Below are 26,706 nucleotides of genomic sequence, written 5' to 3' on the forward strand. Positions count from 1 at the left end.
GCTTTTTTACATCACTAGTCACTTTGTTAATCAAAATATTAGAAAAAACTCCATTTCCGCCTCGAAAGTGCATTTCGCGAACGCGCAAAAGTGCTAATAAGTGCGCGACTTGTTCGTTGATCTTGAAAGCTCTAGTAGGCGATGAAAATCAAGTGAAAAACGATCGTTTTTTCTTCTTAAACTTTTACTTACGGCAGACACGCACACGCACGCAGCTCACCGACGCACTCGCACACACACAACCACTCGCACGCGGAGAGAAGAGCAGCAAGCGGAGGAAGAAGAAGCAGATCATCAAACTTAAAATTTGCGAGGTGAAAATAACGAGAGGCGAAGGTTTTCCCAGCACCGAAGATCATAAATCGCGAGTGCGTTTTCATTACCAACCATTTTTTGGTGGCCATGCCGGACTTCCACCACCCCCCGCCCGTGTTGGAAACGGTGCTGCCAACTTGCTGGCCATTAAACAAATTTTTTTTTTGTGAATGGAATATGGATGCTGTTGCGCGCAATTTTCCCCACATTTTCCACACAAAATGTATTTAACGCCCACTTTCGAGTGCTAAATTTAGTCGGCCGAGCGGAAGGACGAAGCCGCGTCCTTGATAAATCGATGTGCCAAAAGGAAATGCAAAAAAGCGCGGGACACAGAGGAAATAGCGGTGAAAAGCGTGGGCGGGCAGCTGCCGCGAGGTCTTCCGGCCCGCCCCGCCCCCTGTTTTGTGTTTGCGCCTTTTTCCATGTCCTTGCAGTCGGTTTACAGTTATTGTTCTGTGGCACAAGTGCAAAACTCGGCAAGGGGAAGCCCCGCAAATGTACACTGTACATATGTATGTACATACATACGCGTGTATATTAATTATGAAGCGCCAGCTGATTCCAGTTCGGAATTCACATGTTTTCGCCGGTTTATATATATTATATTATATTTGGAGTCCTTCGGGCTCAACAGTTCAGCTCGGTTGAAATACTACAAATCATACTACAAATATTCAAATCAATAGTTAATATCAATTTTAGATTTTCTACCAGTATCCTATCCAACTAAAAGTCAAGATGCGTTTGCGACTCATACAGGTCGAGAGAGTATAGCAAATAATTATTTCATGTTCAGCTGAAATCTAACTGCCATGAGTCAACTTAACTTCCGTAAAAATTTCTATGAAATGAAATGGATTCAGAAAAGCCGAGACTTGCACATCCGTTTGTGTCAGAAAAATCCAGATACACTTTACAGGAGTATTCAGACACAGTATTCAGTTTATTATTTGTGGGTGGAAAACTATATACTATCTCTTTTGGCATGACCTTTGCTTAGTCATCCGCTGGTGAAAGTTCAAGTTAAAGGCCTTGCTCGTTGATATTGATTGGCAGTCGTTTAATGGTTGCATACCCTTGTGTCCTCGATCCGTAGATTCCTGGACACCGGCTAGCCGTGACTGAGAGGAGGAGAAATTGCACCCGCCCGGCACACAGCACACAGCATGTTCAGTGAACATGGGCGGATTCCTGGATAAGCCGAAAACCGCCAAGCACAATGACGAGGGCGAGGGCAACAAGCTGCTCTTCGGGGTCAGCTCGATGCAGGGATGGCGGTCGGAGATGGAGGACGCCTACTACGCTCGTGCCGGGCTGGGGGATGCCCTGCCGGACTGGAGCTTCTTTGCCGTGTTCGACGGGCATGCCGGATGCAAGGTGTCGGAGCACTGTGCCAAGCACCTTCTGGAGAGCATTATCAGCACCGAGGAGTTCATTGGAGGCGACCACGTGAAGGGCATTCGCACAGGCTTCCTGCGCATCGACGAGGTTATGCGGGAACTGCCGGAGTTCACCCGGGAGTCGGAGAAATGCGGCGGAACTACCGCCGTGTGCGCCTTTGTCGGCCTCACGCAAGTGTACATCGCCAATTGTGGTGATTCGAGGGCAGTCTTATGCCGCCAGGGTGTTCCGGTGTTCGCCACGCAGGATCACAAACCCATTCTGCCGGAGGAGAAAGAGCGCATCTACAATGCCGGTGGCAGTGTTATGATAAAGCGCGTAAATGGCACCCTGGCCGTGTCGAGAGCCCTTGGGGACTACGACTTTAAGAACGTCAAGGAGAAGGGACAGTGCGAGCAGTTGGTATCGCCAGAACCGGAGATATTCTGTCAGAGCCGCCAGGATAGCGATGAGTTCCTGGTGCTCGCTTGCGATGGAATCTGGGACGTGATGACCAACGAGGACGTGTGCAGCTTCATCCACTCGCGAATGCGGGTGACCAGTAACCTAGTGAGCATCGCCAACCAGGTGGTGGACACCTGCCTGCACAAGGTGAGTGCTGATTACCATGCATATAGTCAAAGTTTTCACATGCTGTTCATTTCTTGACAACAGGGTAGCCGCGACAACATGAGCATCATCATCATTGCCTTCCCCGGAGCCCCGAAGCCCACCGAGGAGGCGATAGAGGCTGAACATCGTCTGGAGAAGCAAATCGAGAAGATCACAAGAGGTTGTCTTAGTCGTCTACTCTGTTTATAACTAATCGTAAACTGTTGACCCATGGCGTAGTGGTCTCCTCCGTCTTCGTGTCTCTATTGAACCGAAATACGTATATTTTGTACCTTGAGCGTCACGAGCCCTTTATATGGGCTCCTCGATGGCCTACAGTCTCAACCCAAAGTGCTTCTAGAGCTGTATATGCCCCACTTTGTCCAAAACTAGAATCTTACAAAACAGTTCCTTTCCGAAGTAGTTCCAAAACGAAAAACAATACCAAAACGAAAACCAAACCATTGCCATTACTAATGCCAAGAATGAACTCCTCGCACACCCACCGCAAGTACAGTGGAAGCTCTATTGGATGAATCATAAGCACTGATAATCTATATGTGTATTTCTAATACTTATTTAGAACAGTTCGAATTTACAAATTCATATCAACAGCAATAAGGCTCAAGTCCGTTTTTTTTTGTTTACAAGAGTGCTATATAAATGTTGTGTACTACATAATGTGGCTCATTTATGCTCATATTCGTGGTACATTTAGATATATTCCTTTAGAGAGCTTTCACCGATATTTGCCTGTATAAATATGTAAATGGGGGTGTGCGGGCTTTCGACCAATATCCTATCACTAATGCATAGCAAATACCTGTATAGCGTGTTAGTTTGTCATATCTGGTGGCTGTGCGTGTGGCTGACCAGTGTTCGTCTGCCCCGTGTGTGTGCCTGAGTTATAGTATTATTTATACATGCCTGTGTGTACTACAGCCACTGCCAAAAGCGTTCCATGTATGCGAAATCCAGCCCATTTAGCTTTAGTCGTACCTATACACCTAAATAATAACAATTATCGACGAACCAAGCCCGAGCTAAGTAGTTAAATGACCCGTCAGCCAATTTGTATATACATTTACGTACATATACGCATACCCCATTTGATACTAGGCGCGATGCGAATCAATCAAACGAAATTGCAATACTTAACGTACGCAGGTATTGACACTCAAAACAAACACTTGGAATTGATGTATCTAGTAGGAGTAGCGAATTAAATTACTTTCTAAGCAAAATCAAATAGGAGAATAGAATGTCTTCAGAGAAGATTCGTTGTAGATAGAAATGTAAATAAGCTGAATCGCTGACCGAAACTTTGAGAAGCAATGAAAACATATATTTTATTACCTAGCAACCGCTCAGATGAAATGTAGTCGTATTACTTGAATTACGTATTTAAAGCAATGATTAACCCTTGTGGTGTTTATCCGAGACTTCAGTATTCGAGACACCAAAGTGAAGTTCGGCCCATACCGGCAGGCCGAGCTTCAGACGTGACCTTGTTGATATAGACAATTACTTTAGCCCGAATTCGTACGATTTACAATTAGCCAGTTAGTGAATAGACGTAGAGCATGCATTGCCCACCACAGTAGCTAACCCATTAAGAAATTATTTAGACTAAGCAATAAGCCGACGACGATGGCAAATACTCAATGTCCAGTGTCCAGACGAATTACTTAGCCTAGAGTAGAGTAGCCAAAGGAGTTGGAATGTTATAGAATGTATACCTAGGTTAACGAAACCGAATTGTAAACCTTATGCTCACCAACTGTTGTGCTTGTTGTTAACGAAGGCAAACGATTACTCCACCCAAAACGATCAGACATATTCCACTCAATCTAAGCAACTCCCCCGAAATATTTGTACCCGGGTGCCATGGTGAATTGGTAATCCAGTCAAGAGTGTAAAACACACACAACCCACAGCCCAACATACACGACTTTTAGAGATTAATGAACTACCATTGATGCCAGTCAAAAATATAACTTAACGAAAGTTTTGAAAACCTAAGCCAAAGTGTTTGTCTGCTGTTCTATTGGAATCATTTCGGTTTTCATTTGCTTATTGCCATTTTCTATTCACACTTTTGTTTCTTTGCTTTGTTTATATTATGTTCATTTCGAAAACTAAACATTCCTTAGCTCTTCATGATTTCGTGAGAGCAGGTTTCAACTAATGCCTAACGTTTATCTAAAGTAATTTGGCCAAAGGAAAATTTTAGCCATTCGGTGTCGTTGTTTTACGGTTGTTGATCGCGCCTCGTTCTACAATTCCCAATTTCCAATACACTATTGCCACCAAATCAGAGCGCGAATTAGCCGAATGGGCCAAATGTCAATGCAAGAACAAGAAACAGAAAGCAATTCAAATTTAAGATGAGTGAGCATAAGGTACGTCTATACTTTTGTAGTTTGTAACTTTTCGAAGCCACTTTGTCATTACGTTATCGTTTATCTTATCGGTTGATTGGTTTGATTTTGTTTTGCCTACACCCACCCAGACCCGCCTTCAATAAGTTCTTATCTGTGTGTTAATTGTAAAAAGTGATCCACACAATCCAGCAGATAATCGAGAATGCATGTATCCCTTAGCCACAATGGAAAATTGAATTGAACGAAAAAGTTCTATGCAATCCTTTTGCTCAGAAATCCTGTATTGGAAGTTTTCAGTTTGCTTAGATCGGATCAATTGAATTGTCTTAAATGTATAGCAATTCTTGCGCAAGTAATTTCCCTTTTTTTAAATCGCTTGAGAGGGCCACACATACCCGTATTTTTGATATTTTGTATGACAGCGTTCGTATATATATATTGCATTTACTTAAAGTAGCTTAACTGTGTAATTCGTATTTCTTTATGGACCATTTATGTACATAAATATTTATTTATAAACGTCATTCGAGCTAACGCAGTGTTTGGTAAACCGCACATTACTAATGACCGACTTATCTCTGATTTTGTTGCAGACGAGATAGAGTCTAGCAAGGTAACCGACTACGTGGATCTGCTGAAGTGTCTGCAGAACAGAGACGACATCGAAGGTCTTCCACCCGGAGGAGGTCTGCAGTCCAAGTGAGTGTTTCATGCCCGTAAATAGCGTCCGGCGATTGCTAACCAGTGCTGTTTTTTGTTTACCTTTGCAGATATCACGTTATCGAGCGCACATTCAAGCAAGAGTTTCCGGATCGACCATGTGAAGTACGAAATCTGTTCTATAATCTGTAACTCAGTTCGCTGCGCTTTCGCCAATGCTAACACATATATTTTATCGCCTGCATAGCACCGTTTTTGGCCATTATAGCCGTAGCCTTTGAAATTGCCTTGTTTTTTCTGATTCAATCAGTAGATCGACACCAGAGGATTTGGTAATGATAGAGCTAGCACAGCAGTTCATTCGATCGTCACCATTAACCACTGTTATCATCGTGCCATGTTTAGTTGGGTTCCCCTCGCCCCTTAATCGTAACCTCTAATCATGGCTGCCTATTCTCTTTCTTTTTTTCTAGCTGTATGCATATGATGATATATGAATTTTGTAATGCTAATTGTTCATTTTTAAACCAACCAACCAACAACCAACCAACCAGCAAGAGAACAAAGATAACTAAACACCCTATGCTTCACATACTCTAAATGTAAGCAGATAATTCATAATGTTGCTCGTCTAGCCCCAACATCATCATCGACTCCCCTCCATTCTGTTTCGCTCTGTTTTGTTTCCTTTGTTGCAAGACTTGGGAGGACCGCATGTCTGTCACTGCATGTCTCATCCATATCAACCCACTTTCGTTTCCGCTTCCGCCGCAAGTGTGCATCCTGCCTGAAAATGTCCTAACCCATCGGCTGCCCATCACGGTCAATAATCCAGATATTTGTTATTCTTGCAGAGTCCAACGCATTAGGTTGCAGTCGAAACACGAAACAAAACCAGTTAAGAAAAAGCAGCAACCAATCAGATCAGAACAGAAAAGAACAGAAGCAGAGCCACACAACTTGAACGAAGCAAAAACATACAAGAACACACACCAAACAGTTTTCTACTTTGATAAACACAAAAGAAAAACCTACTAATAATGATAATAATAAGAGTAACGATACATTTATAGTTTGTACGAAGCAGTCCTAAACACAACAATACGAACAGCCACGCCCACACAACTTTAAGATATAGGAGAGATCTAGAACAGAGCGTACCTGAGCAGACCTCAGAGACTCGGAATCGGACGAAATCACGAGGATGGCTTAAAGCCAGCACCAGGACCACACCGAACAGATTACTCCGATCGGATCCCTCTGAAGGACCCATCCATCTATGTGAACGTTGTAAACCCTCTGTGTGCCCTTTCGTTCCGTCACTCCTCCTCATCAATCAGCTATCAGCAGTAGGAAAAGCGCCGGGAAAAACTAATGGAAAATGTGGTATCAAATGTTATTGAGAACGGAGGACAGTAAAGAAACCGCGAGAGTCTCGCTCAAATTTTTGTGTAAAAGAACTTTATATTTTCATTTAAAAACCATGTATTAACTATTGATTCCGAACCGAAAACGGACCTTTGTAAGTTGTAAAACGTTTGTTACCTAAAACACCTTTTGTTCACCTTTTTTATATGTGTACGAGAAGATGTGTCGCCAAGCCAGAAGCAGCGAAACTTAATAATGTAAAGTAAAAAATGTTAAAGAAAACCAGAAAAAAATGGTAAAAGGAAACCAAACTAGCAAACAGAACCTGTAACTATCTATGTACGGAAACGAAAAAGTAATACCTAAACCTTAAGTAAGAGAAGCAAAACAAAAGAAATCCACAATAATGTCCGATCTTAAAGAAACGAGAATGAAAACTAAGAACTATTAATTTATAAGAAACGAGTTGATGAAGAAAATCTTAAGAGAGAAAAGCAAAATTACGCTCGAGTTTGTAGTAAATGTTGATAAAAAAAAACACACTCCGAAGCTTTTAATCAGTCAATGGACCCATCGTTCAGCTGCACAGTGTACCAGTCGTATCATCTCCAGAAGCGACAAGTGTTATCCTTGGAGGCGGTCAGGATGGCGTCTCCTGCGTAGCTGTAGGCGCAGCTGAACACCTCTCCCTCATGCCCAGCCAGCACTTGGGAGCACTGTCCGGATTCCGTGAGCCACAGGCGAGCCGTGTTGTCCGCTGAAGCTGTGAGCAGCATGCAGCCACTGGGACTGAAGCACACCTTGGACACCTCATCCGAGTGTCCTGCCATTAGTGAGAGCATCACCAACTCCGAGGATCCTTCCAGCCTCCAGACCCTGGCGGTGCAATCGCTGCTGCAGGTGGCTAAAAGTCGGCCCGCTGCATCGAAGCTGACATCGAGCACTTCATCACTGTGCCTGGCAGCCAGATAAAGTTCCTGGTCCAGCTTTCGAATGTCCCAGATCCGCGCGGTGTTGTCCAGGGAGCCAGTAGCAATCAGAGATCCACTGAAATTCCACACGCAGTTGGACAACTCAGCGCTATGGCCTCGCAACTGATGTCCTAGACTGCAAGGGAAAACTTCGAATAGTGATCTTTCAGAACTCAGATCTCCACCCACCTCTTGCTCCTCACATCCCAAATAGCTGCTGTGTGATCGAATGAGCCGGTGAGCAGCATGTGACCATCGCGATTAAAGCGGGCGGCAATCACTTCGGCTCCGTGATGGGTCAGTTGCTGGAGCTCATGGGAAGTTTCCACATCGTAGATCCTGGCTGATCCGTCCAGGGAAGCAGTGGCAATGGATTTTCCATCCACCGGATGAAACTCGGCGGCCACCAGTTCTGCGGTGTGTCCATAAAAGGTGCATAGAGACTGGCCACTGGTGGCGGACCAAACTTTTGCGGTGCCATCAAAGGATCCAGTCACTATCTTGTCGCTGAAAAGAATTGAAAAAGTTGTCAGGTAATTTGCAGATCCATCTCTGTGTAGATGAACTAACCAATGGGGAAAATTAAATCCCACCGAGAAGACAACGTTGTCATGGCCACTGAGGATGTGCTCCACCTGAGCCGTCTGGGTGTTGATCACATGGCAGGTGCGATCATAGCTGCCGGTGAGGCAGCGTTCGCCCCTCCGATCGAAGGATACGTTGGTCAGAGGCAGGATGTGAGAGTTGTGGCACTTGTGCAGGTAGAACTTCTTCTTCACAGGCTCTCGGAGTTTCTTCTGCAGCTTTTCCAGAGCCTGTTTCAGAGCACTAAAGGCGTTCTGTGACTTGGCGACACTTCCGCTGACAGGACGAGGTGGAGGGTTATTCTCCAAATCGGCGGGTGATGGCTCTTCCTCCGCTTCGGCCAAGGTTTGCAGTAGGATCCTGTCTGCCAGAGGCTCAATGTTGGTTCTGCACGAAAGAAGTACTTGCATAAACTGCATCCTTGCAGGATTTACTTACTTTGAATCTAGGTCAAGTAGATCGAAGTGACGCAGCCGTTCATTGCCCTTCGTGGTTCTATAGTTAATAGCCAGTCCTGGAAAAGCCAGGAAAGTCAGGAGCTACTTAGCACTTGGCCTAATGACCCTTCTCACCTGGCGGATAGTAGCGCAGGAAGATCTTGGTGGCACTCATTCTGAGGTTGTTGTGACTCTGGCAACTCAAGAATTCCAACACGGCGCATTCCGCTGGATGTCAGTTTGCTGACCTGCTTTAATTGAGCCTTTGTTGATTGGACTGGCTGCCATGCCAAAAGTATTGTTTGATCGATTCACCTTGGCTTCCTTGTGCTAGGTCTGTGTCGAGGACTTGGGCGGTTCAAGGATGTAGGGTAATGTATTCGGATTCTATGCAGGAATGTGACTCTGTACTCCCTCTTGGTTGCGTTGGTTCCCATTTGAAGGGAACAGAATTTCAGTTCTTTCAAAGCTTTTCTAACAAAAGCTTATACTAGCCGGTTTTCCTACTCAGCCATTCATAGAACCCCATTTTGTATGTAAATTTCTACTCACTACTTGTGTAAATAATGGGCTTGTAAATTATATTTTAAAATTTAAAATTTTATACATCTGCACTTTATTAGCTTGATCTTACGATATAAGATTCTGCCTAATCTTTATAAGCACCCTACAAAATGCAGTAGTCACGCATTTTAATACTCAGTAAATGCATTATTGATTTGTGGTCGAAACTCTCGTCTTTCTTGGTCAAGTCAATTTTAATGACGAAAAGCACATGACTAATTAACTTTGCCAGACAGCAACTACTGCGTGAACACTCACTAACCCTTGACCTCCGATTGTCCTTCGGGGAACCCCTTTGGCATTTGACAGGAGCGACCGGCTAAATGGTCTCTGGCCATTAAACCTAATTAGCTTGTTCAAGATGGGAAACGGAAGCCAAGGACCCTAGAGGCCAATTGGCTGCCGACACCTGGTCGCATTTTTAGCAGATTTACCATATGTCCCACGTGGGCGGACACGCACCCACCCGCAAATCCCTGGCCACCCTGCAATTAGATTGCTTCACCTGGCTCGTTTCGCCATTTTCACTAATTTAATTTGTTCAGTAATCGGTGCCTCGGGTTAGGGAAAGGCAGTGAGCGGGATTGTGTGAGGACCACAGGACGACATTCCCAGAGAAGCGAGTTGGACACCCAAGGAAGCAGGCGCCTTAGCCAGCCCACAAAAGGCCAAGTGGAGCAACTACCGGGGTTGTGGGGGGAGGACACAGCTCCACCTCTGCGTGGCACAAAATGATAAGTAATGATTAGATATTATCGCACCCAATTTCAGTGCACAGCAGCAGGAGAACTGAAAGCGACAGGCGCCAAGTTAAGTGGACAGGGAAAAGTGCGAGGAATTCTTCGGAGCACTGAGAAAAACACAGAACCTCTCCTTACGTTACTTAATTTAATATGTCATAGATTAAGGATATTTAGTAAACCTGACCCTCTCAGGTTTTTTTCTCAGTGTGTTGGAAAATCGCGCAGAAAAGTTGTGTGGGTGGAAAAAGTGCGATAAGATGGCCAGAGTCTGTGTGTCTTGGTCAATAATAAAACATTTCATTGAATGTCCATTGAGTGGCGAGCATGGGAGCAGTGACAACATGTCGAGGATGTTGAGATGGAAATGGAGCCGGGGCACCTGGGAGGAGGTCCAGTCCCCACTGCCATTCCCTGGAAATAATCGGATGGGGCAACAGCTGCGTTCCGCTCCAGAATATTCATCTCTTCATTTGGAGGCACAGTGGGTAATTGGGATGCCACAGGACTCGTGGCAAGCGGAAGCTTTGAGGAAATCAGAGACGAGTAAATGGCAGTACGAATGGAAATAAAATCAATTTAAAAGCCCATAAAACGCTTTCATAAACAAAGCAACAGTCGGGGGCAGGCGAAGAGCAGCGGTCGGATTTGAATTTATGCTCAATAAATTTTTGTTGATTTCCGGCAGGCGGCCTCACTCGGAATCACTCTGTGTGTTGTTAGCCATGAAAATGCCGGCTTGCATAAATTATAGACACACATACGATCCTTACCTTTGCCCCCAACAAAAGGAGCAAAACCCGATTTTATTGCCGCATTTTATGGCCGTTTGTTCGACAGTTTGAGAGCCGGGTTCCTTGTTAACCATTTGGGCCAAATACTGCTTGAGTGGCACAAAAACTTGGCGATACCACATTTGCTAAGCCGATAGACCAGTCGAATTAGAAGGATGGGCGATTTATAAACAGATTCTCGGTTTGTGTTTGACCGACTCCCTTCGGCTTGTCCTGCCCGCGGTTGTTTGGTATTTGTTTTTTTGTTGACGTGTGTGGCCGGTTTTCAGGCTTTCAGCTAAAAGGAGTCGTTAGTGGCTCTCTAATTGGAGAGGGAGACTGAATGGCTGGCCGGCTGGCAGGACATCAAACGGTTGGTAATAGAATTGCCGAGCCATGCGGCACTAAAATCATTTTCACAGATTTCACAGCGCAGCCAGCGTCATCTGAGTGGTAGTTAAATGGTATAGATTTTTATGCATATTTGTTTACTGTGCTCTCGCAACCGGTGGATGTCCTTTGATCAGCAAAACAAATGGCCAACTCGGCCATTTCCTCTGTTTTTAATTCGAAATTGAAGGAAGAACCAAAGAAATCAATGGAATAATGGAGTACTCTTCTGCATTTGCTGTGTCTAAAAGGATATTTAAACACACTTTTTAACTAACTAAACTTTAAGAGAACTAGTTATCTTAGGCGCCATTTTCGAGTCAATAAACAACCTACAAACCTGAGCCTGTGCGAATCCCCATTTATGACGTATTCTGCGGTCGGACACTGAAAAGTTTACGACTTTGATAAATGAAATTGTGCTTGGCCTAAAACACACAACAGCCAGAGCCGAGTTTGCCTGGCCATCCCTAAGGTTTGAATATATCAAAATCCGAGTTGCCCGGCAGCCAGGCCGACTAAAGTTTATGGCCAAATTGTGTGCAGGCTGGAAACCTTAAACCGTTTACTTCCCAATTGAAATGCAGACGCATCGAAATGTTATAAATTTAATAATGGCCCTCTCTGCAGGTTGGCCATCCTTCCCGTGTGTCTGTGTGGGTGTGTGTGTGTGTGTGTGCTCATGTTTTGAAGTTTTATTGTGGGCTTTATTAAACGACTGCAGGAAGTTCGGCAGGCAGGCACTCTGTGCGGTTAAGCGGCCGCATCATGTATACGCACCATAAATCAGGGTCAGCACCGGCAGAAGCTCCCTTTTCGGGCCAAAACAGCGTATTAAAGGCATTAAGCGCGCTCTTAAATCGCCTACATGGCCGTTCGTCATAACGGTAAGTGGTGCTTAAAATGAATTATGCATTGCCCTCCGCAGATATTATATTAAATCATACGTATGTACCGGTTGCCCTCGTCCACGTGGCCCAGCAAACGTGTGTGTTTTCAAAGACTGATTGCAGGCCACATTCGTTGGCCGAGATTTTGCTGCCATTAACTGCTAGCCACGCCAGTGGGCCGGCTAAAAGATGAATGGCATGTTAATTTGTGCGCATTATAGTGGCCATTTATCTCCACTGATTTCTGCGGGGCGTCGCTTTTTGCCTCAACTCAAACGGGATGACATTCAGCTACGAATGTCATCGATCGCCTGCACTTGACACCCAATGACAAAGTAATAAACAATTAATTATGCGAAAGGACAAACGTGCAGTAAGCCATGTCTTAGCTCTAGGCATTCAACAAGTTCGCTTGCATCACAGAGAGAAAATTAAAGATTGTGGGAAACCCATAAATGCTATATTCAGTTTCATTTTACCTAAAACTAATTATTACTTTGTTTATCTCTCACTTGCAGGGCAATGGAATCTCATATTTTATTCCTTTCTAGAGCAGCGAAATCAATTGCCCACATTCGCATGGCCCAAAGGTGAGCACTTTTAATTATACGATTGTGTTGCCAGTCCCTACTATTATGTATTCATAATATTTATCGTTGTAAATTATAAAATGGAATCCATTAATGCAGCCAGATATGCACACATACACATGCATAGTGGTGTGTAGGTGCAGCGGAATGGCGGGCCACCTATGCAAAATTCATTTGCCCCAAATAGTATGCAATGGGAAATGTGCGTGAAATTTATGCAAACAAGGAACATTGGCCAAAATGGTTGTTGGTTGTCGCTCGGATGGCTCATTCCGTGTGTGCAAATGACTTTTGAAGCTGCTTATGTAAGTCGCATGCACTCATGCATGCTGCATCCTCCCAACACTCAGAAATCTTTTCATTTAGTAAAGTTTTAATATGGGAGTATAAGGTAAAATCTTAACTAAGTCACTGTTCGCAATTCATGAATATATATCATTGACGCAATTTATCAAAACACGGCAACTGGCGCAATAAATTCGGGCAAATTATTATGGCTCAAGGAAACGAAGCACTTTTGGCACTCAAAGTGCACAAATATGAATTTAATTAACATCAATTGGCAACATATTTTCAATTTGCACCTGTGCCAGCGACGAGAGTGGAACATAACCGAAAGGAAATGGTCGAGTTAATTGCATATTGCGTATACGCCACGTTGCCGCCACGAGGGCCACAAGTGGCAAATGCCAAACGTTTTTGTTATTCCGTTTGCCAGTTGTTTGGCACGAGTTTGTGATTTCGTTTTTTGTTTGTTTGTTTGCTTGTTCCTGTGCTTTGTGCATTTGGTCGGTCGTGTTTCGCCATACTTGTGTGCTTATGGGTAAAGTTTTCTGGGATTTTTGTGAGTTCCAGCAGGGCGGTGGATTCAATGAAATCCGCTCGACCGCAATGACCACAACTTTCGCCCAGCAATCTCGATCTGATGTGACTTCACTTCGCCCGTGCCCTGCAATGCAGAGTGCAACTCAATCAACATTTATTACACATACGCGCCGTGGTACAAAGCCGAGTTGCCGAGTTGCCGAGTTGCGGAGAAGCCCTATCACAGGGTTTAAGGAGTTTCTGTAGTTCTCGACGAGCTGTTGTTCATTTTCAATTCGTTTAATGGGTCACTTGGGCGTGCGGCCCGAAACTTTTCACGAGCTGGCAAACAAGCCATAAAAGTAAATAGCCAGCAACGTGGAGCTAGCTGAGCTCATATTTTCCACAGCAACTAAATACGGATCTTTAAAGTTGGGAAAATAGCTCAAGTCACGGATGCAAGCTCCCACTATTTACTCTGGCCAGCTTAATGATTTAGGTATCTTCGTATCCAATTAAATCTGCTTACTCAATAGTAACATCTTCTTTTCTCTGTGTGTAATTGGGCGCGAATGTGGGTGGTGCTCGGTTCGCTCGACGGTCCTTTGGCAACCACAAAAGCGCACGCAACCGCACACCTGCAACATTTGTGTGCGGTCTGCCGAAGGGCCACGCCCCCATACCCCCGGGCGAAAACAGCGCCCACCGTCGCAGGGCACCTTAAATATAATCGCGGCAAATTTAGACATTGTTGGCATTCGTGCAAAATGATATTTGAGGAAGATAATCGCCCTAATCCAATGATATGGCCCGCCCACGCAGCCAGCTTGGCGGGCGAGGGGCTCAAAGGACAACGGGGGAGGTGGCGGAGTAAGTCATTCAACCGCTCGTTCCTGGCGCACAAAGTTCCTCTCACGTCGCCTATTAAGCTCACTTTCAAGTCAGCCTTTGGCGTTTATAAAATAAGCTTAGCTGCCTGACTTTCCTTGCCATCCTGTGTGTGTGTGTGTGAATGTCCTTTTCCCGTGTGTGTATGTGTGTGTGTGTGTGTTTGCTTAGCACCCGCACGTTTGCCTTTTATGTATGCCGAGGCACATGCAACACCTCGGCACGCAGATCCTGCCGCAGGACATTCAGTTCGTTCACCCAACGAGGCTTACGTTTGGATTTTATTAAGGTTTTTTATCTGCAATCACGGGCCATTCGAAAAGCTAATTTTTGGAAGGACTTCGATTATTGTTTTAATATGCGGCTAATCGAAATGGAATCTATGGCGCCCTTGTGGCGATTACGGTGCGGTCAAATCATATTGATTAATACTATTTCAATAATGTGCTCAATTTAATATCCTGTGGAAAACGTTTATCCGCGATTAATTTAAAGCATTTGGAATTTCGCTGAAAATCCAAGCAAACCTTTGTTTGCTTTTTATTCAACTCTTATAAATGATTTTCGTTCGCATTGCAATTTAGATAAAATCGCTTTCAGCAGAAGCGCTTTTCCCCAAACAGCAGCCAAAAATACATATAAATCTCGCCCATTTTTCAGCCCATTTTGGCTATCCCCGTGCCAGTGGGCGTGGTCGGGCTGAATGAAATCGCTCTGTCACGTTTTAATCGCTCGAGAGATTAAAATAAACTCAAAAGTGCAATGAGGATGTGAGTGCGAAGTGCTACAGAAATGGGAAACATATATGTTGCAGGGGATTACAAAATTCTGCGATAAGTAGGCTATTTCGAGACTCCCCAGCTGGGTGGTTTGTGGGTGGTTTTACCTGCCCGACTTGCTTTTCATTTTATTTTTTGGCGAATTTATTGCGTACCATCAAGCAGGTGGTGGTGGTTGGAAATTGGCTGGTGGACGCCACGGGGAGCAACTCGTTCGTGTTGGCACGTTAATTGAAATTCGTGGATCCCAGGTGGGGCATACTCATCCATCGACAAGGCGAACGCTGGCTCTGCAACAGGGGCACAATTTATGCGGGCACTGATAAAAATGGTTATCACTTCCAAATAAATGTATGTATATGCATATATGTATATAATGGTATATATGTTATATATCAATCTCTCAAAGGTAATATATTATAAATATATATCTTAGAGTTCATTTAAAACTTCTCGCTGTGTAAATATTACGTGCTCTTGTGCGTCTGCCGCTTGTTCGTTGCGCGTTGCATGTTGCATGCTGTTCCTTGCGATCCGTTCACCTCCACCGTCGACGCCACCACCCCCCTCCCCCTGCAACGTGTTGAATTACATAATTTAAAGTTCGCTGCGGAGCTGCATAATCCCGTTGGGCTGGCCGGGCTGCTCCACAAGTGTCACACACATGGCGCCCGGTCGAGGTCCTTTTATTAGATCAGTGGCCCACCGGCAGGACGAAGTTTACACGACACGAACTTTTCTCGGGCACCGCCTGGCCAAAGCCAAAGTTGGAAATTAAATTCCTTGCGTAAACACACTCCTCCTCGCTGCTCTGGAAAACGGAAAGGGGAAGGGTTAGCCGCTTGCATCGATATCCCGGTCGTATACGTAATATGCAAATGTAATCAGTGCCCACATTTTATGTTCCTGCGTGTGTGGCCGTGAGTGTGTGCTCCACTTTTATACGCGCCTGCCAGCGCAACTTTGTGCTCGAGACTAATCCAATCCGTGGCCAAGTCGGCTTTAGTTCTAGCAAACCGAATCACCCGAACGTATTTTTAGCAGGAAAACAGAGGGTAGCAGGTATACCATGCACTCGCTTGAATACATAGCCGAATTCTGTCACTTCTCTTGCATATTGAATCAATTGGTTTTGCTAATCGAAAGGGCAAACAAAAAAGAGTTGTAATTTACATACTCGATTCGAACGTTCAATACTGAGCGAAGTGACCTCTTTCGCCTGGGCAAAGTACACAGATCCCAGCAAATAACCACATTTTCAGCTTCCCATAAGTAGCAGTGCAGCAGGAGAAGATTATTCAGATTCCCCTGGATCTCTCGCCATGAACCAGCTCACAATCGCGATTATCTGGCTGGCATGCATTAACTTCGCCTCTTCGACTTGCTGCACTTCTGCGGCGACTCTGCACTTCAAGATCCGTGGCGGAGTCTGTGGAGTAGTGGGTGCGAAAAGCAATGGCACTGGCTGCAAGATCACCATCTGCCCCAATGGAGAGGCTCTCGTGGGAAGCTATTGTGGCAAGGCGGCGTGCGATGTTTTTGGATGCCAATGCATTAGGGGCTGCCTTCAAGGATCTTTTGCCAAGGACTTTCTGCAAAAGAACTACCTACACGGCATCGAATTGCTGGGCACAGAGAGGACCGAGCTGTGCTTTCTGTGCCAATACATACCTAAGAAGATTGAATTTGAAATAAATTAAAGAGCGGAACCCTTTCAATTGAAAATCGAGTCTGAAAATATTTTTCAAATGCCATACTTTGAATTGGTAGCGAAAAATCAGTTAGGGGCCTTCTTTTTGTTGCTCCCTTTTTCCACTCGACATGTAAACTGGATTTTCCGCTGCCGACAGCCACCCCTACGGTTATTTTTCCGGCTGCCCTAAATGAAAAACATCCGCATATGGAACTAGTTTGGCATCCGAACAACAATGGCATAAAAAATGCGGCACATCCCCCAGCTGGATATTTTTTGTCTAAGCGCGGCTGGCATTGTTTCCATACGAACGCCATCCTTCAGATTTAGCTCGATTCTACGCTACACTCTGCTACACGGCTGTCAATTTGAATCAATTCAACTCGAATGTCCATCAACTGGAGTAGAACTGGAGCTCAAAATTTGGGATTACTTTAAAAATTAAGAATTTCTCAGCATTTAGTTCATATTTCCCTCGATACGCCTGTAAACTTCCGGCTATTCCCGGAACATTTCTGTTCAGCTTTGATGGAAAAACTTTGCCTGAATGTGGATTTCCTGCTCTCATCTCGAACTGCAAAAAATTCTATTGGAGGTGTGTGCATTTGTCGCCTTTTCAGTAATTGAATGCGAATGCTTGGATTTAATTGGAACTGCACGCCCTGTTGATTCCACACACAAACTGAATGCATACACATTATTGACAGGGCGCCGAGTTGATTCGAGTTGAGTTCAGCGGCGCTCAGGTGCTTGACACCTACCACTACAAATGCCCACTCACTCGCTCGGATGCACTGCGCGAAACGGGGGTGCCTTGAGGGTTTTCAGATTGATTGCGAGTGTGGGGGTTCCTAGACATCCTCTGAAGTACTAGCCACTTTTTCTCAGTGCTGCGAGTCTCCTGCTCCTGCAAATCGAACTCGGTGCACACCGAACGTTGACTTATTCGTATTGTGATGACTTGGCGCAACTTTTTCTGGCAGCTCACAGTCCTTGGCAATAAAATATAAATGGAAAACCAGGAGCTCTCCTGCCGCCGGCGTTGCAGACTCCCGCCCTAATTGCCATGGCAGCTCGTTAGCTTCAAAGAGCCCGCGGCGGAGCAGGCTAATGGCAGGGCTAATACCAATACTATGACTTATACTAATGCCGATGCCGATGCCAATGCCATTGGCCGCTGGCCGCCACTCGACCTGGCCCACACAGAATTGGCCAAGCGGCCAGGTAAACAACACGAAAAAATATTAAATGAACCGCAAAATTGTGCAGCTGGCCGAGCTGGAAGAAAAAAAGCGAGAAAAAATAGAAGGAATCCAACATCATAGTGAAAGAGGACGCTCGTCTGCGGGTAAAGGGCCACCGATGAGAGGCTAAATATAAATTGGCATACTTGCACCCGGTGACTCGGCCTTGGAGCTGATCCCACTCCCCGCCAGGATCTCGAGTACGCACCCGTCACCCGCCATCAACTTTTAAAGCCCAGTGCGGCTTTCTTCTTCCACTAAGCAGACCACTTTCAATTGCCAGTTCTCCCGTTTTCATTACACATATATATTTGTTGGTATACTTGCCCCACGAAGCGCGTCCAGCCGCAATGTAATGTCCTTTGTCTGTCCCATCCTCCCCACTCCGCCGCATCCTGTTCTACCAATTCCAATTCGTGTCCTTTACTGCAGGCAGTTTGCATAGCAGCGGATGGAGCGAAGAGCGTTGCCTACTTAGGGGCTGGGCAATTGCCGAGCATAAATTGGCGGGCCATGGCTAAAATGTATAGGGATTGGCAACAAAAAGCTGGCTAGGACACGCTCTCTCCAAGGAGTTGAGTTTGCTTGAGTGGCAACTAATGAAATACTGACTGACTATTAGATTACATTTTAAAGGCCAAGGAATAGCATAATACATGACTTTAATGAGCCTTGTCATTATTGGTTTTTCTAAGCGCGTTCTAAGAAATATCTGATTTGAATTGTAACACTAACTGACATTACTTATTGAATATACATTCCTAAATCACTTAACTCACCATCGAGTTTTCCCGCTGTCGACAGACATAGTTTCTGCCTTCATTTCTCAGCTCGACTGTCTCTGAATTAAAGTGGCAGCGACATGGCAATCAGGAGCACCCAGACAAACTTCCAGCCACCCACAGCTGGTGGTGGGTGGCGCGGGGCCTGGGAAGTGGCCACCCACCCAATCATCGGGAATTCCCCGTCGCTCCCCAATCGACGCAATTTGTATTATGCGCCTCAGCGCCTTTGCACTTAATGCCTTATTTGTATTTAATCGCGGCTTCCGTTTCAGTGGCATTCCACTCCATCCACATCCTCCGTCCACTTTTCGCCCGCGATCCCATCCCCACTCAATGGGAGTTCGAGCAGCAAACTTACAGATACAGCTACAGATTCAGACTCAGGCGCAGATACAGATACAGATACAGATAGATGGAGGATGACACAATTTGCTGCTTTTTTGCCAGTCTCTGTGCCACTTTGGCCTCCCAATTACCCACTGCCGATGGCTGTGCCCGACATTCGTCAGTTGGACTCGCCTTTTCCCGAAAGGATATTCCGCCACTACTGATGATTCCCGGCCTTGTTTGATTGCCCAATGGAGCCTGTCAGCCTTTGACCAGTTATTGGGCGAATAGGCGACGACAACTTGACTGACTTTAACTTAATTAAGGCACAATTTATGCGACACAAAGTAATTTTAAATGCATTTACCGAATATGTGGACAGTTCTTTATGTTCTTATCAAATTTGGGGTAGAGTTTAAACTCACCAAGACTTAATTAAGTTTAAATCATTTTTGTTACTTTAAAGCCACTACAAAAACTTCCTAGCTGATATATTTTTTTTTTTGAGAAAAGTTTGTCTGTGTTTTCCTTTCAGGAAAACCGTAAGATAAACAAGTGCTTTGGCCGCTCTTAAATCAGTCAAAGGGGCCACTGGAGGCCATTCGTTAGACGCCACTGGCAATTATTATGTGCTATAATGCCCGGATGACACGGCGAATTTGGGAAAGTTTTTTATTCCGGGCGCCGGAAGGTCCTCATTTGTTTGGGCAGTTTAAAGTTTTCGCATTAGCCGTATGACATTTACATTTGCCGTGCCTCATGGCACGGAAATTAAGGCGGCCGCAGGACACAAAGGAGCAGGAGCTGGAGCTGAAACAGGAGGGCTGGCATCCGCCTTGCGGTATGCAATAAAAAGCAAATGTAACGCAAAATGTTATTACGCATACGCCATGTGTGCCGCTGTGTCACCGTCGTGCTGCCTTGTTTGTCTTTTAAAGGTTTGTCGTCCGCGCATTACTCGCCATCTACACTGGGAAAATATGGGAGTGACATAAGATGAACTGTTTATATTCCATTTAATTTGCTACTTTAATCTATCGAAAAAAGGATGTACAACTTTATTGCAATAGACTTGGGAAGAATCCAAAAGAATGCATATTTTTCTCTCTGTGTATGCGATCCCCTCAGCATTTTTCCCACCTCCTTCTCTCTGTCTGTCTGTGGCTTTGAGGTCGGGCAAAGAGCCGGAGCTCGTCCTGCCCTGAGCTTTTAAAATGCCATTGTTTGCAGCTGCGCTTGGCTTCACCCGACCCCCAATGACCTCCTCGACCCGCTCCAGGCGTTTAACTTTAAGGGCAGATTTCTCTCTATTTGTATTCTTCTTGGCATTTTGCAGCACTTTTTACTGTTTCACTGCAGTTCGCCTCCGTCCGCCGGCCAGTTTCATTATGGCCTTCTAATTTATGCGGCTCAAAGTCAATTTTCCATTTGGGCCGCCTGAGGAGCTGGCTCTGGCGCAGTGGGCGTGGCACTCAACCAATCTGCCGACATATGTTACTGGGCCCTGATTGATGCGCTCCCGATGAGGCGGATGTGGCTGGGATTTCAATAAAGTTTTATGCCATTTCAACGGCCGAGCGAGGAAGGGAAAAACTTTCGAAACAATAAATCACCGATGACTGCGACGACAACCACGTATCCTTCTGTCTGCTGAACCTGAGCTCCTGTCCCAGCCTCCTGAGGCTGAAAAAAGCAGGAAAAGTGCGGGAAAATGGAAAGGAAATGAAGAAAGTATAAATAGAGTCGACTACGCAGACGAATACTCTTGGGAACGAGGCTCTGATTCACTTTCGAGCTGGCCAGTCGAGATGGACTGACTCAAGGTCGGCTTTGATGATGGATTAGCTGGTGTCATCACTTTTTCGCCTCGCAAGTCTCTAATATTGTTGTGTTTATTATGCGAATTATGCCCATCTATTATGCTCTTTAAAAGTTTCGCTTCTGTCGTCATCATTCAATCAATTTGAGGGGCCTACGAGTTTAACTCCAATCCTTTCGAATACGAGTATATGTGTCACCTAGAAGATATTTATCCATCTTAATGTCAAATTTACTTAATTCTCATCTGCTTTAATTTCAATGCTTTATTTTGTATCAAAAGGGCATTTAATGTTTTCCTGGCCAAGTTTCTTGCTGTTTTCACTGCCATGTGAGAAGACATTTCGGATTTGCTGGGAGCTTATTGCCGCTCATGGTGCAAAGTGGCATGCTGAGGGTCCCGAATTGAGACACCCCACACACACACACACGCTAAGTTTCGCCCCAGGACCTACGCACACACACACACACTCACACTCATACTTGGAATTAACACCATAAATTTTGTAGCCTAAACTATGCCTGGCATGCTGCCTTTGCCATTGACTTTTCCGGGTGTGGGGGGCAGGGGAAAGGGAAACAAAGTGGGCGGCCAAGTTGTTTTTCGCCTTTTGTTTCTTGTTTCTGTCGGCCTTGGTCCTGGTTTGTTTGCTCTGCTGCGTGATGCCCCGCACTGATGTTGTGCTCTTGGAAAATTGGCGGGGAAATGGGTGGAAATGCGAGGAAGAGTGCTCCTTCGGCTCGGAGCAGTTGAAAGTGGTTTCGGCCGTCCCACCGCATTTATATAGCGCAAAGTTGCACCCGCAGCAGATTTCAAGTTTTTATCTGGCCCTGACAATGATGCTGAACCGACTTTAGTTACACAGTTGAAGCCACAGACATTTTAGCCAAGTGGCTTAGTTGTTTGAGGCCGAGACTGAGCTGCTTTTAATTTATATGGCCCAAAAGGTTGACACGCAAACAACAAAGTGGAGAAGAGTGCCTTTCAGAATCCAGTACAAAAAGGAGCCATAAATTTTCGTACTTAATCAGCAGGCGGTGGCCCTTGATGTGGATTGCAGGCGGACCGTGGCGCATTGCGTATACGTATTGTGGACAATGGGGCGTATGAACGTATTTTTCTGCGCTCATGACCAGGAGATTTGGCCCGCGCCTAAAGGTAATCACGAGGTGGCTGACAATGGCCAATGGATAACAAATAGAGTGCACTGAGAAAAATAATGATATAAATAATAATAATATAATGAATTAGTATGTAAAGAAAGTATGAAAGTCAAAAGTTTTCAATGCAATAAGATTTTCTAGTTCTCCTATTTGATGGTAATTTGAGGGTTAGATCTTTGGACGCTTTGCCAACTTCCAACTGTGCAAGCTTGAAGGTTAAACATCCACTTCAGTCTTGTGGTTTTTTTTAAGGAAATACTCATTACATTCACCAAACTTGTGGTTTGCTGTGTCAAGAGAGATCAGCAATGTTGCAGCAGGGGCAACTGGAGAACAATTAACTGTCAGCGCTTGCCTCGAATAATGCAAACTAATTTCAATGTCGCCCGGGGAGCGGACAAAAGGGCCAAAGGGCCAAGGGGCGTCATCCACATGGCAGACCACCACCCAACCGAACGGAACCCACAACAATGTACATATAATTTTTCATTGAGCTGCTGAGGAATAATCCCCGGGCTGCCGAGCGGGGCCAAATGGAAAACAGAAGCTGCAGCACAATGGCCCTTTGAATCCGCTGGAATCCGCATCCGGCGGATGATGCGCTCGTATCTTGGCCATTAATGCTGATTATTCGCTAATGTCGGAGGGATCGCACTTGGAGCGACTGCAGCCACAGTGCAATTTAGCCGCTTTAAGTGGCAAAAAGTTGGCTATTCGCAAATCGCTGGGGCAGGTGGCTGCGCCATTCCCTGGGGATAATTATAATGCCATTAGCATGTTTAGACCACAATCTGATTAAGCCGCGCTCTGCCCCTTAGGAGTCCGCTTAAATTGGCCGCGGCCGCGGTAATCCTGTCGAGCTCTACTCCTCCTCCTCCTCCTCCGCATCCTCATCCGCATGGCACCACCAATTTTCCCTCGCTTCTCATGCAAATCCTAATAGAAAGTTAAATGTTTATTTACGCAGCCAGCGCAGTCGAGTGGCTGGGCGTGGCCGTGGCCCCCCAAACTATTTTGTCGCATTTTGCATATTGCAAATAGCCAAAGGACACCCTCGGTTAACCCAAGCTGGTGGGTTAACTCCGCTCCGTTCCGCTGTCCTTTTGGGCAAAGCAATTTCAACTTTCCGCTCGGGCTGATGCCGCCATTGCCCAGCCATTTCTTTTTTCCGGCTTTATCCCCACATGAATTCCTAAAGCGGATTTCATTACTGCGCGGATACTGCAGGATCTTTGAATGCTGTTCTAATTTAAGCGACAGTCAGCAGAAAATTGCGCCAGGATGGGGTGCTCCAGGCTAAGTGGGAGGGTCCCAAGAACAGATGACTCATGTGCCATGCTCGCTGTAGATTTAAGGACCTTCTACTGCATTTTTTATTGGACACATCACTTCCTTATGAAGTGACAGCATTTTCGCGTATTAACATCGTTCTTCTTTCAAGTTGTGAGTGATTCTATGTCTTCATACAAGGTGCAGAGGAAACACTTAAGTTTAGTAAAAATATCCATGGTTTAAAGAGCTTCTGCTGCATAAAAGTTTATATGATTATTGTTGTAACTTAACGTCTTCTTCTTGGTTAAAGTTTCAGAATCCTGCGATGCACTCTCTGTTCTTTCTTAACCCTTTCTACTGTTAAAATCTCCAATTAAGTGGACTCTATCGGAAACTTGGCTTAAACGAAGTTTGCTAAAACAATTCCTCACTTCAGCTGCTTGCGTTTGCGTTTCCGTTTAACTTGGCCAGCACTTCTGGTCGAAATGCACTTGCTGCCGGCTGAATCATGCGGCATTTCTGGCATTTCTAGCCGGTTTCCAATTGTTCGACTTCCTTGCTCGCCTTTTGGCTTCCAACACGCGCCAGGGCGTATCCTTTTGGCCTTCCATTTGGGGCGCACTTTGATCATCTTTCGCCGCTTGGCAGTGACACAAATCGCTGAATACGAATACCTACCGTGGAGTGCGACCTTTGTCTGAACTTCAAGGACTCCTATTTATTCGAGCCGGAGCCAAGAATAAATGGTGGCAGACAGGAAGGAGAGCTCCCACGGCAGAGCCAACTTATTTTCGTTTGCCAACGCATTGAAGTCTTCCACTCGATTTGCAGTCCAAGTTGGTCATTGCCAAAACCAAACCAAAAACCGGGCCCGGTTAACTGCGACCGAGAGACCAAAACCGGTTGGCAAGTTCCTCCTCCGCCGCCTCCGGAGCCTCTGGAGCTGTAAGCTGTTTACCCTAACGCATCACTAAGCGCGCTGCACGAAAATAAATGTTCACAAACTTGCAGGTGAACTTCGCTGGCCCGTTTCGTCCCGGTTTTGTCCCCCAACTCTTCCTGGTTTAAAATTAGCAGGCGACAAACTGTTGATTCTGCAGGGGAACTCATTTCCATACCTATGTATGTAAGTATAAGCCGAAGGAGGGGAACTTATTTATCGAGCGACCCCTACACGTCAGCCCACCACACAAAAGCCTAACCAGATCCGGGGCCATGGACTCATTCAACTTTGCGCTAATGTCACATGCTTTGATTACTGCGCCGTGAAATTTTATTGATTGGCCAGGCAGCCAGCGCCACATGAGCGATGGAACCTAACCACCAGTCGACAACCCATCCACCCACCCATTAGCATTATCATCTGTATCCCGTCCACATCCACATGCCCTGTCCCACAGCCAGTTGCCACCTGGCAAACCATCAGATTGAATGCACTCGCTGAGGCGAGCAATCCGAAGATGCTTCGAAAGTGCAGCTGATAAGTGGGCATCTCAAAGGGGTTCCATTACTTTATATACTCAATGGCGAACTTTTACTTTGAGCTGCACGATTTCCAGTGCTGTCATACGCCATACGATTCTTATATCTTTAATGCTAATATCAAGCACACATAGTATATAGTATATCAAAAAGATTTATTTGTATATTACTTTAATTTCAGTTCCTGCTGAGAGATGATGGAATGGAGTGCACCACAGCTACTTTCTTAAATCTTTAAATAAAACTATGAACATATAAAAGCAACAGCTCGCTTCCTTTGAACCCTTTATCTATTCTTCAATATTTTTCTGTGCCCATAGATTGTCACAATCGAATCCACACAGGTTATATGCCTCGTCGCCTCTTTCCCTCCGTAAGTCCAAGCGTTCGATTTCACTTACGATGTCCTTCACACCGGTTGCTTACTTTAACAGCAGCGGAACAGTGGCTAGTAACTCAATATTGAAAATATTAAATCCTTTTTGGAATAATGATTAGGGTAACTTTTAACAATACCAATACTTCACATAAAATATAAATGAATTAGAGAATACTTTTCAACACTTGTTCAGGGGGAAGTACTACTATTTTGACCGCAAGTGCATGTGGGCTACATGTTTGCTCGACAGTCTGAGCAGTCGAAGGATATTAACCGTGGCCGGGGGTCCGTTCCACTCGTGAATGGTATTTATAATGTGTGAGGCGGGGGGCAGGACTCCGGAAAGTGTCCTGCATGGGAGGTTGACAGTTGGAGATTTCGCTTGGCTCCTTCCTCCGCTGATTGCTTACAATGTGCCTGTCCTGGAACCATGCCCACCTCCACCTCCAGCTGCCCCGCCCCACTTGGATTCTTTTTACAAAAAATGCGAAAATCCCTGTTGGAGCAAGCGTTGTCGCCGGCTTCGTCATCGCAGCTAAAATTGAATTGGAATTGCTTCGGCTCCAATGGCAGGCAAACGACAGGCAATCTGTTGAGTCGCCTCTGATTGAATGAGGGGGTCGGGGCCAAGGTCGTCGTTGGGGGCGGAGCAGGGGGAGGGGCACTGGGTGCTCCAGCAGAAATGCGGAACGAATGCGCGTAATGCGCTTGGATGGCTGAATCCCCGGCAAGCTGACTGAATGCCGTCCCGAGATACGAGTGCGATTTAATGATAACATGTTGTGCGACAAGCTCCACCGTCATTATCTGTCATTTTCGGTAAATTCTCGGAACCATTGATCCGTATCCGTGGAACGTCTTTCGATGCGGTACGGCCTTGCCAAGGTTGTCGAGCGTGGAGAAAGCAATAGTATCTGTATCTGGAAGCGTGCGTTCATCATAATATGTATCTTGCAAATTAGCAGAGATGGTCTAAATATACGAAGCGAAAACAACTATATTACATTCCCTTACAACAGAATTGAACGCAGTACATATTAATTTTGGAAAAAGCTATAATGGATGTATTACAAGTTGATTTGATTCAATATGTTTCTTTATTAGCAGAATTCTTTTCAGCCGGTTTTACTGTACCATTAACGACGACTGTATAAAGCGAATCAGAAATGGCACGCAATCAAATCGGTCCAATTGGAATTCTAATTATCGCAATTACGATAAAAGCGCAGCAAACATTCTGCTTCGTGCGTCGATAAGCAGACTCCAAACAAAGGCAGCAATCGAGATAAAGAAAACATATGTGCGCAAAGGTGTTATTCTGTGAGAAATCTGGCGAATTCTAATTGTGTGTGGGTGAATCAATTGTGTAAACAAAAGAAGACAAAACGATACAAGATACCGAGGAAATG

General features: G+C 45.3%; 3 protein-coding genes across 6 annotated transcripts; 2 read left to right on the forward strand and 1 right to left on the reverse strand.

The window, feature by feature from the left end:
* LOC117146104 (protein phosphatase 1B) lies at positions 1-25,183 on the forward strand. 4 transcript variants are annotated; one of them, XM_033312086.1, is made up of 8 exons: positions 1-134; positions 198-314; positions 1,415-2,310; positions 2,374-2,491; positions 5,288-5,393; positions 5,465-5,519; positions 12,591-12,662; positions 25,100-25,183. In XM_033312086.1, the coding sequence occupies exons 3-7, from the start codon at positions 1,498-1,500 to the stop codon at positions 12,621-12,623; spliced, it is 1,125 nt and encodes a 374-aa protein (XP_033167977.1). In that variant the 5' UTR covers positions 1-134; positions 198-314; positions 1,415-1,497; the 3' UTR covers positions 12,624-12,662; positions 25,100-25,183. The 4 variants fall into 4 exon arrangements, 3 of the variants coding, with proteins under 3 accessions (XP_033167977.1, XP_033167976.1, XP_033167978.1); XM_033312085.1 differs by having other exon boundaries at positions 1-314; XR_004459742.1 differs by lacking the exons at positions 12,591-12,662; positions 25,100-25,183 and adding exons at positions 5,828-5,956; positions 6,209-7,091 and having other exon boundaries at positions 2-314.
* LOC117146103 (dynein assembly factor with WDR repeat domains 1) lies at positions 7,325-9,117 on the reverse strand. The gene is made up of 4 exons (XM_033312084.1): positions 8,851-9,117; positions 8,717-8,792; positions 7,883-8,665; positions 7,325-7,829 (listed from the first exon to the last, which is right to left on the reverse strand). The coding sequence occupies exons 1-4, from the start codon at positions 8,888-8,890 to the stop codon at positions 7,325-7,327; spliced, it is 1,404 nt and encodes a 467-aa protein (XP_033167975.1). The 5' UTR covers positions 8,891-9,117.
* Positions 16,256-16,833, forward strand: LOC117146107 (protein Diedel). Its single transcript, XM_033312089.1, has one exon. It carries the CDS (start codon positions 16,456-16,458, stop codon positions 16,831-16,833), a length of 378 nt encoding a protein of 125 aa, XP_033167980.1. The 5' UTR covers positions 16,256-16,455.
* Positions 25,184-26,706: the final 1,523 nt, after the last annotated feature.

This window comes from Drosophila mauritiana, chromosome 3R (assembly GCF_004382145.1).
Source record: "Drosophila mauritiana strain mau12 chromosome 3R, ASM438214v1, whole genome shotgun sequence".
Lineage (NCBI taxonomy): Eukaryota > Metazoa > Arthropoda > Insecta > Diptera > Drosophilidae > Drosophila > Drosophila mauritiana.